The sequence below is a fragment of the Acanthaster planci genome, linkage group LG03, assembly GCF_054643075.1.
Source record: "Acanthaster planci isolate LZ-2023a linkage group LG03, COTS_SCS, whole genome shotgun sequence".
NCBI lineage: Eukaryota > Metazoa > Echinodermata > Asteroidea > Valvatida > Acanthasteridae > Acanthaster > Acanthaster planci.
The window spans coordinates 25,724,159-25,742,189 of record NC_141779.1 but is presented as its reverse complement, the minus strand read 5'-3'; the positions used below and the strand labels follow the sequence as shown (position 1 = coordinate 25,742,189).

Genomic DNA, 18,031 nt, shown 5'->3' with positions numbered 1-18,031 from the left:
TGCTGTAACACACAGTGGGAGATGTATGTGTCTTGATTTTGGTTTGTGAATACTAAATTGGTCTTTCTCTAGCATGATTATTTGTATTGCTAGAGTGTTTATTCTTAAGGTACATGTACATGGACATCATTTGTTTTTTATAACTGGTTATTTTAGATATCCCAAACCAGCGCTCAGGGTTTTCATGAGCAGTTTAAACGGGCTTATCTATTAGCCAGACTCTTTCTAATGAATCATTTGTAAAATTGAAGGTCATATTTGTAATGTACAGTGTTAATTGCCAAAACTGGACAACTGTGCCATTGTCAATCAGTACAAATATAGATCATTCTCTTTGAATTCAGCTGAAATGTATTTGATATCGGTACATGTACATGTAAATAGCCTCTTGCATGACACCTGTCTGTAGACAAGCCTCTTGCATGACACCAGCCTGTAGACTAGCCTCTTGCATGACACCTGTCTGTAGACTAGCCTCTTGCATGACACCTGTCTGTAGACTAGCCTCTTGCAGGACATATGTCTGTAGACTAGCCTCTTGCATGACACCTGTCTGTAGACTAGCCTCTTGCATGACACCAGCCTGTAGACTAGCCTCTTGCATGACACATGTCTGTAGACTAGCCTCTTGCATGACACCTGTCTGTAGACTAGCCTCTTGCATGACATACATGTATGTGTGTAGACTAGACTAGACTCCAGTGACCAGAATTAGAAACCATTACTGCAGGTTCATCCAGTTCGTATGCACATGACATGCATGCATCACATTTCTCTTGGACCAATAGGGTGCTGTGACTTGCCAAAATGTAATTTAAGACCCATGCGTGAGTGTGATGGGGTAGCATGCAAGACCCATGCGATGCGTGAGTGATGGTTCAGCGTGCAAGACCCATGCGTGAGTGATGGTTCCGCATGCAAGACCCATGAGTAAGTGTGATGGGGTCACATGCAAGACCCATGCGTGAGTGTGATGGTTCCGCATGCAAGACCCATGTGTGAGTGTGATGTTTCCGCATGCAAGACCCATGCGTGAGCGATGGTTCCGCAGGCAAGACCCATGCGTGAGTGTGATGGTTCCTCATGCAAGACCCATGCGTAAGTGTGATGGTTCCGCATGCAAGACCCATGCGTGAGTGTGATGGTTCCTCATGCAAGACCCATGTGTGAGTGTGATGATTCCTCATGCAAGACCCATGTGTGAGTGTGATGATTCCTCATGCAAGACCCATGTGTGAGTGTGATGATTCCTCATGCAAGACCCATGTGTGAGTGTGATGATTCCTCATGCAAGACCCATGTGTAAGTGTGATGATTCCTCATGCAAGACCCATGTGTGAGTGTGATGATTCCTCATGCAAGACCCATGTGTGAGTGTGATGATTCCTCATGCAAGACCCATGCGTACATGTAAGTGATGGTTCCACATGCAAGACCCATGCATGAGTGATGGCTCCGCATGCAAGACCCATGCGTGAGTCTGATGGTTCCGCATGCAAGACCCATGCGTGAGTCTGATGGTTCCGCATGCAAGACCCATGCGTGAGTCTGATGGTTCCGCATGCAAGACCCATGCGTACGTGTGATGATTCCTCATGCAAGACCCATGCGTGAGTGATGATTCCTCATGCAAGACCCATGCGTGAGTGTGATGATTCCTCATGCAAGACCCTGTACTGTACTGTATACTGTACATGTTCCAGTACATGTACATACATTACACATGTACTTTGCAGGAAGGGTGCAGAATGAATGTTTTGCATAAAATTGTGGATTTCCACCTTACTAGCTTTTACCGGTACATGTAAGTACAGTGTAGAAGAGAGCAGGATATTCAAAATAAACAGGATCTACATGTAGCCTACATTTTTTAGTGCCGGTACATATATGAATACAGTACAGTAGTTTATAAACATTGATCCATGGAAGCTGACATGTTGATTAATACTCGTGTCAAATGACAGCTTCATGTACATGTAGACATGATTAAGCAATAAACAGCTTTTGCCATGTTTCTACTCGGAAGGTTGTCACAATTTCCAAAGTTGACCTCAGTGGGCACACAGGATCACATACATGTACATGTACACTGCATACAGGTACATGTACATTTGTGTCTGACATTGTCTGAAGGCACTCAGTGTCACACTGCATCCTCTACACTCTTTGTTGTAATGGGAAATCACAGAGCCACTTGGGAGAGCCTTCAGTTTTATCACTGAAGAACATGAAGGACTAAGTGATGATTCTACATGTAGCCAGTAGGGTTTGATGTGCATCAATTTAAAAGTGTTGTTCTAAACTGCCAGACTTTTGTCCGTTTCAAAACTGTATCCCAAACAAGGCTTTTTGGCGGTCGGTTACAATGGATGTTCATTACATTGTTTGCAGATAATGATCTCATTCTCAGCCACAACCCAACTGCATAAGGTGCCTGGAACCTCATATCTGGTACACAGGTCACAGCACACACCCAGCCCTGCTTACTCATATGGGCTTAGGAGTTCAAGACAAGGACAAAATGGCTTCATTTTGTTCAATTTGGTGTTATTTCAGTGTATGGTAGCTTGAGCTACTTGACCCTTTAAAAAAAGGGCAGGATTTCCTTGGCACATTCAAACAGGGTAATGACATTACACCCGCACCTGAGTTGACACCCTTACTGCATGCAGATACTTGGAATAAGGCTTGTGTTAGGATTTAGCAGGAAACTGTGGGCGGTTCAGACTGCTGAGGCAACACGTTATTTTTCTCTAGTCAGGGAAATCCTGGAAGAGTCATTGAATTTCCATGCTGGCAATTTTCAAACCCTGAAAAAACACTCAAGAATTTAATGTACATGTAACATAAACTGTAGATGGAAGTGGGTGTATGTTTTGACAAGTTAAGAGAATTATATTGATGTGCAAAGTATGCATGTGTTTGAACTAGTACAATTACGGTACCTTTAGACATGCAATCTGTCCTTAGACCAAACTTCACTTCCGATGCACATGCACAAGTACTTTTACATATACATGTAAAGCACCTGTACAACCAGTACATGTACATGTTTATGAGAAACACCACAGTCATGCACAGTGTTGAGTTTCCCTTTTTCTGTGTTCATGTATCCTATGGCACATGTACGGGCAGTGCACCTGTTCTGATGTACATGTACAATTCTGATACACATGTACCGGTACCACATCATTCAGATGACCCCATCAAATGGAAATGATACATGTGGTACTTGATTGAAAATCATGTACATACATGTATACATGTACAATGTATGTACCCTGTTTTCATATGGGAAGTTGGGTGTTAGAACCCCACAAAAACACTACTTGTGGTGTACATGTACTGGTACATGTTCTGGTACATGTACATGTACAGATCACAGACACTACTGTATACATGTACATGTATGTGACACACATGGACATGTAAGACTGACCCTCCAGCAAACGCTACATGTGCATGTATTATTGCTTTATTTGATTTTGCTTCATTTTCCATTAGTTTGTAGTTTAATGTACCCGTAACTACCAGTACCACTTAGAAGTTAGTGCTTAGGAAGTACAGCATGTACATGTACATACAACTTGCAAGCTACGCGATGTACACATACCAGTACGTGTACATATAAGTAGCTCCCCCCACCACCATCACCATTAATCACACAACCTCTGTTTAACCTTACAAAGGAACATACAGTATCTACAAGAAGCTTGACATCATGTACATGTATATGTATTTTACACTGTCACACTTAATTTCTGCTTTAAAAACTACATGTAATATTGCATACTTAACCCCTTCGTGACGGATGACAATAAGAGCCACCGTAAAAATTGAGATCCTCAGCCGGCTTTTCAGCTATTATTTTCGGCCCACGCTCAAGCGAACACCGCGAAAGAAGGCAGACCTTGGCTCTTGTATATATGTTGATTGGCCTTTGTGTGTAGCCCAGAAATGAAAAGATCAAATTTGCATCATAATCACCAGCTTCACAGTAGTCCCCACTTTGAAAAGAGGCGACGGGAATGTGGAAGCTTGAGAAGAGCCGCATGCCACCGAACAATGAGCCTTTTCATTGTGTAATTCAAAGCATGGAGAGCACGCAGGGCCACAAACCGAAAATTGGCAGATGCCCTTCGTGGCCAAGCGAGGCTAGAATTCTCAAAGTCGGCTTTCAGAAAAAAGTTCCCGTCGTCAAGGAGTTAACCACTTCGCACCGGTGGCATTTATCAATGTTGATGAGGCTGGGAAGAGATAATTATCATTTTTTCTGTTTTCAAAAATCTTTAAATGTACTTTACATGTACTGGACACTTACACCCACACAAAGGACTGTCTGGTGTCTACTCTAATCCCGACAGACAACATCTATTGATGCTGGAGTATTTCAGCCAGGTCTGCCCCCTTGTAAAAAGAGCCCAGATTTTGCAGTGTTACGTAATTTTCTGTTGTTCAAGAAACTGGTACAGTGCACTGCTGACGTTTTTTCAATAGGGGCCAGATTAGCGTGCAGCGGTACTGTGTGGCTCATCGCTGCGGTGGTGGAGCGCTTTTGTCCCTGGTGGTAATCTGCTTGCGCTGAATGCCCCAAACCGTGGTCTACTGTTTCAAAACAAGGCTGGATTATCTCCACTATTGAGAGTGAAAGAAACGTTGGTAATTTCCAGGAGCCAGGTCTGTTGCTGCAAGTACGGTCTTTTGCTACAAGGCCCAGTTCCCTTTGTCCAGTTTCGCAGACCCTGGCCACGCGTATAAAGAATACGTGTTCAAAAGCGGAATCCCTGGTGGCAAGTGGTTAAGCATCATGTTGAGAGATTGACACAAAAATAAGCATCGCATTTAAAGAAGGCTTGTTTACACTCCATGCAGAAGTGAATATCAATTATACAATTTTTGTACATTCCAGTACTTATTACCGTACCATACTGTAGCAACCTGTATTTGTCATGTTTATTTTATAATTTGGTGACCAAAAGTAGAAGGCATTACTTCAGTGGCACCATGCTTGTGGACAAGTGGTACACACATGTTACTTGCCTCTTCAACCAGTAGGATGTCGTTATATAGCAAATTCATCAAGCTTTAGAATGCGAGTGCAGTGCCAGCACAGTTATTGTGTCTCCTAATAGTAGTTTATTGTGTTTGCTTTACATCAAGTATGAACAGGATCTTTAAGGAGTTGGTTCGATGTAACTTGTAATGGAGCTATCTGACAAACTTGTCAACAGGAGAGACATCACTATTGGTCCTAGGGAGCACATCTGCCATGTTCCTAACTGTGGTCAGATCTTCAGTAAGACGTCCCACCTCAAGCTTCACCTAAGGTCACACTCAGGCCAGTTGCAGTATGCCTGTGACTGGCCCTTGTGTGGCAGTAGTTTCAGACGTTCTGATGAATTACAGAGACATTACAGAACCCACACAGGTATGGAAGGTTCTTAAGTTGCTATCTTGCTGCTTGATGTTATGTTTTGGTTTTTTGGCCCACAGGCTTCCAATTTGTACACTGTATAACATCCATGTATTGGCACTTGTGTCTTAACGATTGTTGTAGTTGAGTACATCACAGATTCAATTGTAAGTAATTTTACAGGTACAGTTTCAAGCATAAGCACCCACTCATTACTTGAAAAGAGCCTCATTGGTCAGGAGTGTTGAGTGTTCAATTTGTTGGTAGCGATACGGCTGTGATGCTTGCATTTTATAGTCACTCCTAAACCAGCAAAGTTTGCAGTTCTGACCAAAGGAGCCTCCTTTGCTAAGAAATAGCACTTGTTCTTGGTCCAGCTTAAGGCCCATTAGGAATTAACAACAACAAAGGAATACCTTTGGTGCAGTTCATTTGAATTGCTTGTGAGTTACATGAGACTAGACGATTTTAGATTGTCATGTGATGGAGATGTGATGGACTCATCTACATGTACAATTACTGGGCTTGACTGAAATATCCCAGAAAACCACCCTTCACAGACTTAAAATGTCTATTGGACAGTGACGGACAACAGAAACGTTCTTCCAAAGCAATTCCACCTGGGCGTGTACCCCAAGGTGATAACTTGTTTGGTCATGGAGTTCACTTTTAACCACGGAATTCAATCTATTTATTTGTTTTCTTTTAATGCACCCTTTGTTTAAACATTGTGTATTTTATTTGGTGTCTCCAAAAGCTTTCTTACAAGCTGGAAAGACATTCAGACTATTTCCTCTTTCAATCTCAGATTTGTCTCCAACTTTTTCTTGGGGCCCCAGAATCATGCTTAGACATTTGCTAATGGAAATTGATTGTTAGAAGAAAGGAAGACACTAACCTTTGGCCTCACAATCAATCAACTGTTTGATCGAAATCAGTGAAAATGGCACTGCATTGAGCCAGAGGACAAATTTCCAAAGACCAAAATTCATGAAATTGAAGCATGAAAGTAAAAGAGACACACCCTGATCAAGCATTCGTGAGTGGCCTGATTTTAGCACAACAGGGAGTCTCTCAAAAAGTAAGGCATGCATGTTTCGTTTGGAACTTTCCCTTGAGGACTGTTGGGTGTTTCTGACAGGAACACACTGTACTCCCGCCGTGTTCCTTTCTGAATCACATCTAAAACCAAACTAGCACAAAGCGGAAAAACAGGGGCCTTCCAAGCTTGTATGGAAGCAGCATGAACCGTGCATTTCTCTTGACTCTGAGCATTTTGAGTCCCTGATGCCTCTCCCTCCCACTGACTCAAAATGGTGTAATGTAGAGACAGTGGTTTTGCACATCCAATAACCTTTTGACGACATTTTTGACCATGGAAGCTGGATATGGCCAAACGTTGTTGCTGTCGCAGCTTCTGTTTTGTGGTTTATTTATTCAGCTTTGTTATTAATTTTTGTTTTCAGTGGAGGTAAAGTCAACTACATATAGCCAAAACTATGTACATGTACCGGTAGCCTTTATCCCCTACCATGCAATAGCTGACAAGATTCTTTATGAGTTTCATTAATCCATAAGGGTTATGGCAACAAGAAGGGATCATTTCCTTTTTTCGGTGAGAGAAGCAAGCCAAATTTGCAAATTCAGTATTTCTCCCTCAGAAAAAAAAGATGTATAATTTTTGGGACTTTTTCCCCCTGAATTTAATTCTGAGATTTTTTTCATTCTTGCGCTGGGTGTGGTTGCACATTTCTAACAGCGAGATGCCGCAAACCCAGAGCTGCTGCTGCTGCCTCCGCTAAGAAAGTGACAGGGGAATTGCCACACGTCTGTGATTGGCCGCTCTGTGGGCGGGGCTTCAAACGGGCGGACAAACTCCAGAGACACTACCGGACTCACACAGGTACCCCACACACCAACCTACTAATCCTTACACAAGGCAACAGACCATTACCCATTAATTCACTCTAACAACCTGGTTTGTTTTTTTAATACGGGCACTGCATATTTTGGCTGTAGTTGCTGTGTTGACTTTACCATTTGTCTTGCAAAAGTTTTGTTTGTTGTTTGCATGAATTGATGTCCTTTTTACTAGAACACTTAGTTTTTGTTGTAGATAGTTTGTATTATTACTAGTAGCTGTCTTTGCCAAATTTATTTTATTGTGCAGAAAAATCTATCACAAGAGTAAGATTGGGGCCCAAGTGCTTCATCTTTACAAAATCTTTTGTGTAGGTACCTGTATCCCTCTGAAACCTTGCACACAAATTAGTTTTACCGGTACATGTTTTCCAAATTACAAAACACTTTTTTTGCAAATGTCACACATTCTTTGTGGAATAAAACATGGACATATGAAAACTCCACCAGAGTAATACTGTTTTGCCCTTAGAGTTATAAGACGACTAAGTTACATGTACAGTTGACTGGAGGTAAACCCGTGCAAAGTAATACTGTCTTTCTTTTACAGTCCTAAGTCAATTAAATAAGCTACGGTTGACTGAAGGTAGATTTTCTTGCTTGAACCCTGCAAATTTGATTCATTCAGTTAATTCCATTTTATGTTATCCCTCATCATGAAGGAAAGAGCAATACAAGCATACTTTTCCAACCTTTTTTTTTTGTACTGTAGCTGAATGTTACTTTCCAAGCCTTACCAATGAGGTAATAACTCAAACCCTTACTAAATATCCTGCTTGCTCTCAAATCTAAAGCTTTTCAGTGACCCTGCTTTCCCTACTCTGACTTGCGCATGTGTTTAACTCCGTGCCCTAACCAACAGCTTAGTCAGTGAGAGAATTGTATGCTGGCAGTGGTTAGACAAATGACCTTGGGCTTAAGATGGTGCAGTATGCACAACTAGGAAACCACTGACTGATTGAAGCAGTACTCAATTCATGCATTGTCCTTGCAAGTATTAATTCCTGTAACATGTGGAACTTTCTTACGAATGACAAGTTTTGTGCTGTAGTTGACACAACTTCTTGGGTAACCTCTGAACAGCTCTATTTAAGTGAGTTCAAGATTCTGATGTTCAGTGACTTTGATTGGCTGGTAACCGTTGCCTTGTCATTATTGTCTTTCTGGTTCTCAGGTGAGAGAAAGTACCAGTGTAAATTGTGTATGAAGAGGTTTCTGCGAAGTGACCACCTGTCGAAACACATCAAGACACACAATAACAAGAAAGCTAAGGGGAGGCGGAAACACAGTGCAACATCTCAGGAGGATGTGTTGGAAGATGGAACATTGCCTGTTGCTGGAGAATCATCGGAGAAAGGTGAGGACATTGTATGGAGAATCTCAGTAACCATCTCCATGAGCCTGTCACTGATGTTCAGTTGGCAAGCATGTGGAGGATTTGTCTGCATGCAGAGAGGTCCATGGAAGTACCTCAGCAGAGAAATAACTAACGGAAGTACATGTAGCACATTTCTTAGTATTACCATTTAGCAAGAAATCTATAAAGGAGGGAGGTATTTTCTAACTATAAATTTAGGGATTGCAGCTCACTATACATGTCCATGTTCATACCATGCAGTGTGTTCATGCACTAGACATGTTGTAACTCCCTTGCAGATAGTTTTTGCCATTAATTTAACCTCAAATTTACATATACATGTATGATATTGGCCTTGCACCTTTGGGATTTACAGTGTATGTATCTTGTGTGATAGGGGATAAACCACAAAGTAACATTACAGTATGTTTGCATGACTTAACATTTTATGACTGGTGATTGGCTTGTAATTGACATCTGATGAATTCTGGTGACTTGATGACATCTCATTATGAAGGTGTTCACAAAGCCAATGTTAAGGAGAATCTAGCAGAAGTTAGTGCACAATGTTCCATTTTTCCTTGCAGTTGAGTGCAACCAGCAGTCATTGACCAAAAAGAACAGTGGTCAGAAGAGAATACAAAGACAGCCCTGTAGTTGTCCCTACTGCACAATGGAAGGCAGAGAGTAAGTACAATTGAAAGGGTAACAGAAATAGGAAACATTTAGTTCACGTGAAGTATTTTAAATAAACAATAAATACGTAACCATTTCGAAAACATCGTAAATTTAATGTTTACCCCATTAATAGTGACCCAAAAATGAGTAAAAAGATCCTGCGTTTCCCCGCCCACAAAAAATCCCCATTTGGCCATTCCCGCTCTCAGGCTGATTGGATGACGTCATCACCAGAACGCTGACATGTACAGTGTACATATACATTGCACACAGTACATGCAGTACCACACACTTCAGCAGACCACATTGTGTGATGTAGCTTGGCCCACAAGTAAAAACTGTCTCAGTTCAAGGTAGAAATTAAAAGACACAGTCCTACAGTGCAGACTTTGAAGGTGTACTCTTGCAAAATGTCTTGTGCATGTTTAATTAATTTTACAAGGTGTACATGACATTACAGATTTAACAGCATATGAACAATAGATGACAGGTGGGTATTATGTTTGATGAATTGCTCTTGATGATCTTAAGTGTTTTTCTTTGAAATGATTGAGTTTCACTCAACTCACTATTGACTCAACCCACATTTTTTTCAAACTTCAAGTTTCATTGAAGAAATTAGGAAACATTTCAATGTTTACACCAGGGTTCCCGCAGCACCTGGAATTCCTGTAATGTACTTGAAAAAAAGTTGATTCTTGAAAATCCTGGAGTGTCCTGAAATTAATAAAGGTCCTCTTATTTTAGTTTTAGTTTTTAGTCTATTAGTCAATTATTTACCATTGTCACACCCAGGTTGTCGCATATTCCTAGTCCAAAAAGCCATCGTCTGCATGCCAGTACATGTAGTAGCCTTAGAAACCAGCGAGGTTGAGTTGCCAGCTTGCCTTGTTTAACGCTTTGAAATGGGGGGGGATACATGTACGTGCACTCGTGCAGTGTTTTACAGTTACATGTACATGTATAGTGCGCATGCTGCCCAAAAGTGTGGCTGATATTCCACACCGTAGTTTGTGCATACTGTTACTAGTGATGACTCAGCAGCATTGGAAAGCCAACGAGGTCGAACCACAAGCTCGCCCCATTGGAAACATGCTAGTACTGCACATCAGCCTTGGTATTGTGCGGCAGGATTACATTTTGAAAAGTTGGTATCTCTGCAACTGAAGCCAGCCTAATGGAACGATGCCAAAGAAATAAAGGAAAATGTTCTTTCAAGGACAACTGGCTCAAGTAGGAAAAAATGGCTTGTATGCGGGCCCAATCGTCACATTGCCTGATGCAGAGTTTGCAGTTGTAGGCATGTAAGCCAAGTCCATAATCATAATGTGACCAAATGTGGCACGAAAATCCTGGAAAGTCCCGGAAATTATGGGCTGAAAACACCTGGAATTTCCTGGAGAAAAGAATTCTCTGTGAGGTGTATGAACCCTGTTACACTCATTGCAGCCATGCATGCTTCAGTATTGTTCAGTTGCAAATAAATGACTTCTTATCAAGTGTAGTTGTAAAAATAATTTGACAGGAACACTTGGAGCACCGTGAGACTGATTTCCTTGTAAATGGGCAAGGTTAAGCTATTTTTTGGTGGTAATGTATATGTAGAAGGCATCCTCTTCACACTAAACAAATACATTGTATGCTTGGGAGGAGCTGTGGGGTCTTTCACCACCAAATTCAAGTGCAATAAGACTGTCTTTTTAAATTTTGCTAATTGATGTGCTCTTGCATTATACTGAAATGCCACTGTCAGGGTAACAGACCCCAACAATTTTTACCAAAATCATGTCATTGCCATAAGGACCTTTTCACATGGATGACCATATTCTGATAAGTGCGGGTACCAGCTACATGTAGTTTGCCATAAACAAAAGTTACATCAGGAATGCAGCTGTCCCGTGATTCACTTCTTCACAAAGAAAATTAGTCATCAACAATTATCATAAGTCAACTGCAAGCCAATCATCTAGTCTCAAGTATACTGTGACATCACCAGGTAGGTTGGTTGGTCGGTCAGTACAGTATTTGTTATTATCTTGTAAATTTGCATTCGGCATGGATGATTTGTGATTTGTTTGAAAGAAAATTACTTTGCGGCTGAATTCCTCTCCTCCAAGCAATGTCAGACTTATAACTTTGCCACTCACCTTCTGACCTCCTGCCAATATCCTTCAGGAGAAAACCAGGTGATCCTGCATTGCCCATCGGGCCAAAGAAACACTTGTGTCATATTGAAGGATGTGGCAAGGCCTTTGCCAAGACCTCCCATCTCAAAGCTCACATCAGGGGCCACACTGGGGAGAAGCCCTACATCTGTACCTGGACAGGTTGCAGCCGACGCTTCACACGGTCAGATGAATTACAACGACACTCCAGGACGCATACAGGTGAGTGGAGAGGGCAGGATCCGTGTCTCAAATGTCCAGCTGAAGCCAACGTGTCACTTGATCCCAGTTGAAGTTTGCTAATTTGAGCTGTTGATTGCTTGATGCATTTGGGGGGCTTCAATGCTGTATTGTTTCTGGATTCAGTTATATTGGAGAATGAGCATCACTTTATTTCTAGAAACTACATCTTGTTAACAATTACAATGTTTTTTTGCTCTTTGTTTGCACAACACAGTATATAAATTATTGGGTGACTTGTTGGCAGTTTCTTAACACTACAAGAGCCTGGAGGATTACTTTGTCATTGTTTACAGCGTCCATATCAGTGGAATTGCTCCCACCCTATTACACATATACATGTAGTTGATTTCATTCTTTCATTGTTGCTGTAATATGTTGCCTCTTTACTTCAGGTGAGAAGCGATTCTCATGTCCGGAGTGTCCAATGAGCTTTATGCGCAGTGATCACCTCTCTAAGCATGTCCGCACCCACGACAACAAGAAGATACGAGAGCTGTCCAATATGGATCGAGGAGAGAAGCGTTACCCCTGCCCAGATTGTGGCAAGCGTTTCTGGCGCAAGGACCACCTCAAGAAACACTCCAACACCCACATCAAGAAAGGCGATGAAGAGGGCTCCCTCCCAGTTAAGATTGAAATTATAAACCCTGCATCATCGGCTTCCACGAGAGACACAGCGCCCCCAGTGCCCCCAGTAGTAACAATGGACAGTACACACCAGGCTCTGCCAACAATGGCGCAGGCCACTGTTCCCGACCCAAATCTCCTTCAGAATCTTGATCTTACCCCAAAAGCCTAAAATCCAGTTTATTCCTTTTGCAGCTACAGTAAATGTGCATTGCAAACTAAATTGTTTGACTTGCACATCCACGCCATGGAGCATGTTTCACATTTGCACAAAAGAGTGCTTTGAATTCATTCCTTTTTTTTTTCTTGACTACAAACCAGTTTTAAAGACATATACCTGTATATGTACCGCTACATCACAATTTGCAAACATTTTTGCCATGTTATTATCTGATCCCAAGTAGCCATCCTCAATATTCGATACAGTCTCAAAAAGTATTTCACCCAGCAAACAAGTTCACTGGCCATTATTGATGACTATACATGTACCACACAATTTTTAGTATATTTCAAATATGTATAGGAATATCTCAAATTTTTAGAGCATTTAGGGTAAAACGATTTATTCTAAAAGGTCAAATTCTGAATGTCGAATACATTTACTTTCTCATGTTCTTGGACATCAACTATTTAAAATTTGTGCTGTTGCTTTTTGAAGTACTGTTTATATGATATTCATATTAAGGTTAAGACTCCTTTCAAGTAATGTATTTTATATTTTCATCGCAAGATTTTTTTTATTGATTATAAACATTTATAGTTATTTCAAATTGGAAAGGTATTGTTTATAAACATTGTAGTCACATTGACCTTTGCATATTTAATTGGACTTGGATTCTTTTTTGCCTTTTAGATCTTGCGCCTAAAACATAACAGTACACAGAACAATAAACCCTTATTACCACAGCAATTAGTTAATGAGGCTGGATAAAACCTGTCATAGCCTTGTTGTAGAAAATCTAAGAAATTTCATTTATCATAATAATTCATTTTAGCCCCGTGCTAGACCATGTTCAAATCAATTATTTCTTGTACAGGGCTTTTTTGGAATCACACACTCGCAAATAGCCTCAGACAATATCCATTAGCTTTTGTCTTGGTTATTGACCATACTTGTAAACATTGACATCGATGTTTGTGTTAGCAGTCAATTGATGACCCCTGCAGGCCAAATCAAATGCTGTGTTGATTTTGCTTGATCCATAAAACAAGTATTTGGTTTCTATTCTTGGTGTCTGGCAACCTGATAGGCAATAGCCTCAAGGCTTCTGTTGCCTTAGTTGCTATGGCCTGTCATGCCTTGCATCACTGCCAGTTGATTGGCTTAGTTGGCAAGCACTTATACACTTTTGCATATAATGTATCAAATTTTTAAATAAAAGACCATTTAAGAGAATCACTGCAGAGTTCCCTGCAACCTTGTAAGTTACTCTGTCACTTTCAACGTGTAACTTTGTGACTCTTCATGTCTCCTAACTCACCACTTAAAGCAACTTTTCGAAGCAAGTCAAAGGAATTGAAACGAACCCTGCTTGGTAGATTAATAGGCCATCTTTTTCGTTCCTAGAGTAAGATGCAGTTAAATTTGTACCTGCAAATTGGAACTTTAGTGAACTAGTTATGGTTGATTTGCATGAGTGATTTGAATGCAGCTTCAAAATATTTTTTTTCTATGTTTTATGTTTTCATGATCTCAGCTTCCTATGCTGTAACCACTGAAGTATCTGGGCATTAAAAGTGTACAATTTTTTGTTTATTGATGTTATTTGTGTTTTTTTTATGGACAGTTATAATTACATAGATTTGATGGTGTAAAGCACTGTCCTAGTAAGGGGAATTTCAAGTCCAAAAAAGTGCAACATACCTTTATCCCTGGATGGGGATGTCACTTCCCCCCCCCCAGATGAAATTTTAATAACTTTTTGAAATTGTAACTTATGTCAAAGATGCCCCTGCTGACTGTAACTTCCAAAACTTGTACACTGTTGCCCAAGTGAGACAAGTTTTTGTACAAGAATTTACAAATTTGGGGAATTTATTTCAGAGGACAGCATTGTTTGTGACTTTTCTCTAGTATTTGTATCATGAACATTTACTTTGGACAATTGCACTTAAAAAACAGGATTGCTTTCTCATTCTGTGTGCTTTTCTAGTCACCATTGTGGAACAGATGAATGTCTAAAATAGGTTACGTGTTTAAAACAAAGAACTTGTCTGAAAAGATGTGATGCCACAGTTTTTTGGAAGATCTTTTTATGGGGCCTTATCGGTGTCTTTTCATGAGCTTTTTCCCTCATATGTTAGCTTTTGTCAATGTACTTGATGGATGTATTATATTGTATAAAGCATAATTCCTACAGACTTATCCAGTATATGCCCAGCTTCCCTGCACAAAATGCTCCATGGTCTAATCTGCTCGTAAGTTGATTCATAACACTGATATTGGTTTTGGCTAAGATACTGTTACTTTTCTTAGAAATTGATCTAATACTTTAAGTGTCAAATTTAGTATTTTATTTGTGTACAAATGTTAAAATAGTCCCACATACTGGTATTTGTACTATTCTTCAAAACATTGTAAAAATGTGTAGTAATGTAAGGCAGTGTATTAACACATCTCTCATACAGCAGCCATCTTGGTCTTACATCCAGCCATCCTGGTAAATGGCAGATGACTTGGTGTTAGGGAACCAGTCTGTTGATCAAGCAAGGCTCTCTGTGTTGAACTTCCTGGCATGTGCCTGGGGAGTCGACACAGTACATGCAGTATCCAGTTTGTAAGTGTTTTCAGTTTAAACCACACTGCACATGCAGATACGCGATCATCGCAGGTACATTAGTTCACGGTAAATTGCCATTATTTTCTCTTTTGATTTTACATGTCGAGTCATCCTGAAAGATTCTTCCACAAAAATTTGCAGTATTTTGTGTCTTGAATCCTTTCAATCGTCTGATCGTATTAAGAATTGAAGCGGACACATACAGCCTCGTTTTCAAATGCAGAAGTGCACAGATGGACGCTAAAAGCATCGTATTGGAATCCCTCTATAGTTAGCATGACATGTTAAGAGATCCAAGATGGCTGTGTCTACCTACAACAGAGACTGGCATACATGGTACTGATCACATGTTGGACTGAAAATCCAATAGATCCAATCCGAGCACACTTCTGTGTTTACAGTCTTCTGTAATAATGAAGAGATTGTTATTAACAATATTAGCTGTAACCATTTGAGGCATGAACTGGACAGTACCTACATGTGTAATACAGAGTTAAGTGCTTTAAATAATGCAAGACACTGAATCCTTGTTTGACATATGCTACACATGATCTTAAACATTAAAAGGCCATGCACTCACGATGAATTTCCTCATGTTTTATCAAACAAATTCCTTGAACAGAGGCAGGGTAAAAAAAAATTAAATTTGCTCAATTTATTAAATTTCTTTTGACAAATCTGAAAGAATTTTTGTGTCATCTGCTGTGAAATCCATATGAAGCAAGATACGAGACAGAGAGAACAACCCCTGCTTTGTGTTAGTCATTGTCTCACTGGAATCTGAGGAATTCTTTTCAGACATCTAGGGGGATATGTTAGGTAACAATAGTCTAGATTGTATATAGCAATTGGACATGTTAGGGGGGGTACCCCCTTGGTCTCATTTTTTGCTGGATATACTGAAATCAGTTGCAGATTTTTAGTGACATATTGCTCAGACCTGGATTGATCCCTCATTAAATACATGTGTCAAAGCACTGCCAAACTTAAATGCACATTAAACGAGTCATCAGGCTCAATTGGGCTTATAATCTGGGGCCTGTTTGAACCTGTTTTTTAGATAGAGCATTGCATTACCAACAAGTGCATATTTTGCAGGGTTACATTGTTAGTAGCAAAATGCCAGAGTAACAGCCTATTGTTGGGTACCAGTTAAAGGTTTTTCTGTCAGTTCTTTGCCAAGTAAATTTATGCTTAATTGCAAATGATCCTATATGCCTTGCAAATCTGCTTGAAGTAACACTGGAGTGTGCTATAAACTGTAAAAACAATTTAACGGCATACATTAATTAGTGTTCATTACAGTTACTATAAAGTTATTGAATAATTTTTATTACAAAGGTTTTGCAATGTATAGAACTATTTCTGAAGTGCCGAGTCTACAGCCTAATACCTGGGCTTGCCAAGAATCTCTGTACAGAGTAATTGAAGAAATGTTGCCACGATGTGAATGTAATAATACCAACCAAATGTACTTGGAAAGGTTGAATGAATTCCTGATAGTCATTTTAAATTCAAGAAAAGGTAGGCTAGGTGGAATTATTTCCTACTCATAGATGATTACAAGCATCTGTAGGCCTTGTCCATTGCAGTTACATGTACATTAACCCTAACCCTCCTCAATCCTTTACCTGTTGGAGGACTGAGGAGGGTTAGGGTTAATGATCTATAGAGCTGGAAAGTTGACCACTGATGGTGTGCTTCCGGAACCCTTGGATAGGAAAAAGATTTGCAAAGTGCAAAGATTTTTACAATTTGTAATATTTTTTCGTTCAGTTACTTCTTAAAAAATCCAACTCGGAAAAGGGACTTTGGAAAATATTTGCTAGTATATTGGTTTAAAGAAACTGAAAAATCACCTGACCTAAAAGAGAAATAGCCTGCCAAAATTGACCCATCACTTCCGAAAATCCAAAATACATGAACTGTGCAATGAGGCAGTCTCGTATGCTGATGAACATTTACCGTTTGAAATTTTGTGGTAATCTGTAGGTAAAAGCAATATTCTACTTTGATGAAAGATTCTAATATTTTATCTAACCTTTGCTGACAACACCTGTGTGATGTCAACTGATGTCTGGATCCCATCGACTGCAAATAGGTTAATCTTTGCGACAGTGTACAATCTCATTTTCACGTAACCACGGGGAGTGAAAACAAACGTGCACGAACAAGGAGACCTAGGTACGTTATCGCCAGACGTAAAAGGTCATTAATAAATTTTGGTTTTTTACCTATCTCCGGGTGACTTTTCCTAAATATTACTTAAGGAAGACAAAAGTAAAATTCCAACATGTTTCATGGGGTGATTTGAGTTGGGAAGAATTCTTCCAAAAATTATCACACGTGATAGGAAGGACCAACGTAAAATCCCCATAGGAGGACTGTGCGAGGGTTCAGGAAGCTCGCTGCGTGACTTTTTACTTTCAGGCTCTATTTTTTATCTAATATATAAGAAACAGAAAAAACTTGCAGTTCGACTAAACCATAAATGCAAATTATATTACAGCTTTAGAGTCTTGAAGCAAAAAATGGCAGAATGAAAAAGATACTGAACGGCTCAAAACCTTTTGCTGAAGTAAGCATAGATTCTTTTCCTATCTAAAACAGTATCTTGTTGCATTTTGGGTTGATGCCATGCTGACAGAGGTGGTGTTGCTATGGCAGCCCCTTGCCTTAACAGTCAGTTGCTCAGGCGACAGCTTCATCATCCCATTCAACAAGAGCAGGTGAGATGTTCAAAACTCTTTCTTGATGTCTGTTTTGTAAAGGAAGGAAGAGTACTGAACATGCCAAACTTCAAAAACAAGAATAGAAGCAAATTTATCAAGTGTGCAATACATTACAT

The 18,031-nt window shown here is 40.1% G+C and overlaps 2 protein-coding genes across 4 annotated transcripts in view; one reads left to right on the top strand and one right to left on the bottom strand.

The window, feature by feature from the left end:
• Positions 1-16,665, top strand: part of LOC110981050 (uncharacterized) — a 27,427-nt gene extending 10,762 nt beyond the window's left edge. The window contains exons 5-10 of one of the 2 annotated variants that reach the window (XM_022238221.2): positions 5,232-5,428; positions 7,173-7,316; positions 8,508-8,690; positions 9,278-9,377; positions 11,544-11,755; positions 12,169-16,665. In XM_022238221.2, the coding sequence (XP_022093913.2) occupies positions 5,232-5,428; positions 7,173-7,316; positions 8,508-8,690; positions 9,278-9,377; positions 11,544-11,755; positions 12,169-12,575 (1,243 nt within the window). In that variant the 3' untranslated portion in view covers positions 12,576-16,665. The remainder of the gene's footprint in view (positions 1-5,231; positions 5,429-7,172; positions 7,317-8,507; positions 8,691-9,277; positions 9,378-11,543; positions 11,756-12,168) is intronic. The other variant, XM_022238222.2, reaches the window with a different exon arrangement.
• prim1 (DNA primase subunit 1) overlaps positions 15,814-18,031 on the bottom strand; it is a 16,588-nt gene continuing 14,370 nt past the window's right edge. For both annotated transcript variants that reach the window (XM_022238254.2, XM_022238253.2), the window contains exon 12: positions 15,814-17,941. In XM_022238254.2, the coding sequence (XP_022093946.1) occupies positions 17,922-17,941 (20 nt within the window). In that variant the 3' untranslated portion in view covers positions 15,814-17,921. The remainder of the gene's footprint in view (positions 17,942-18,031) is intronic.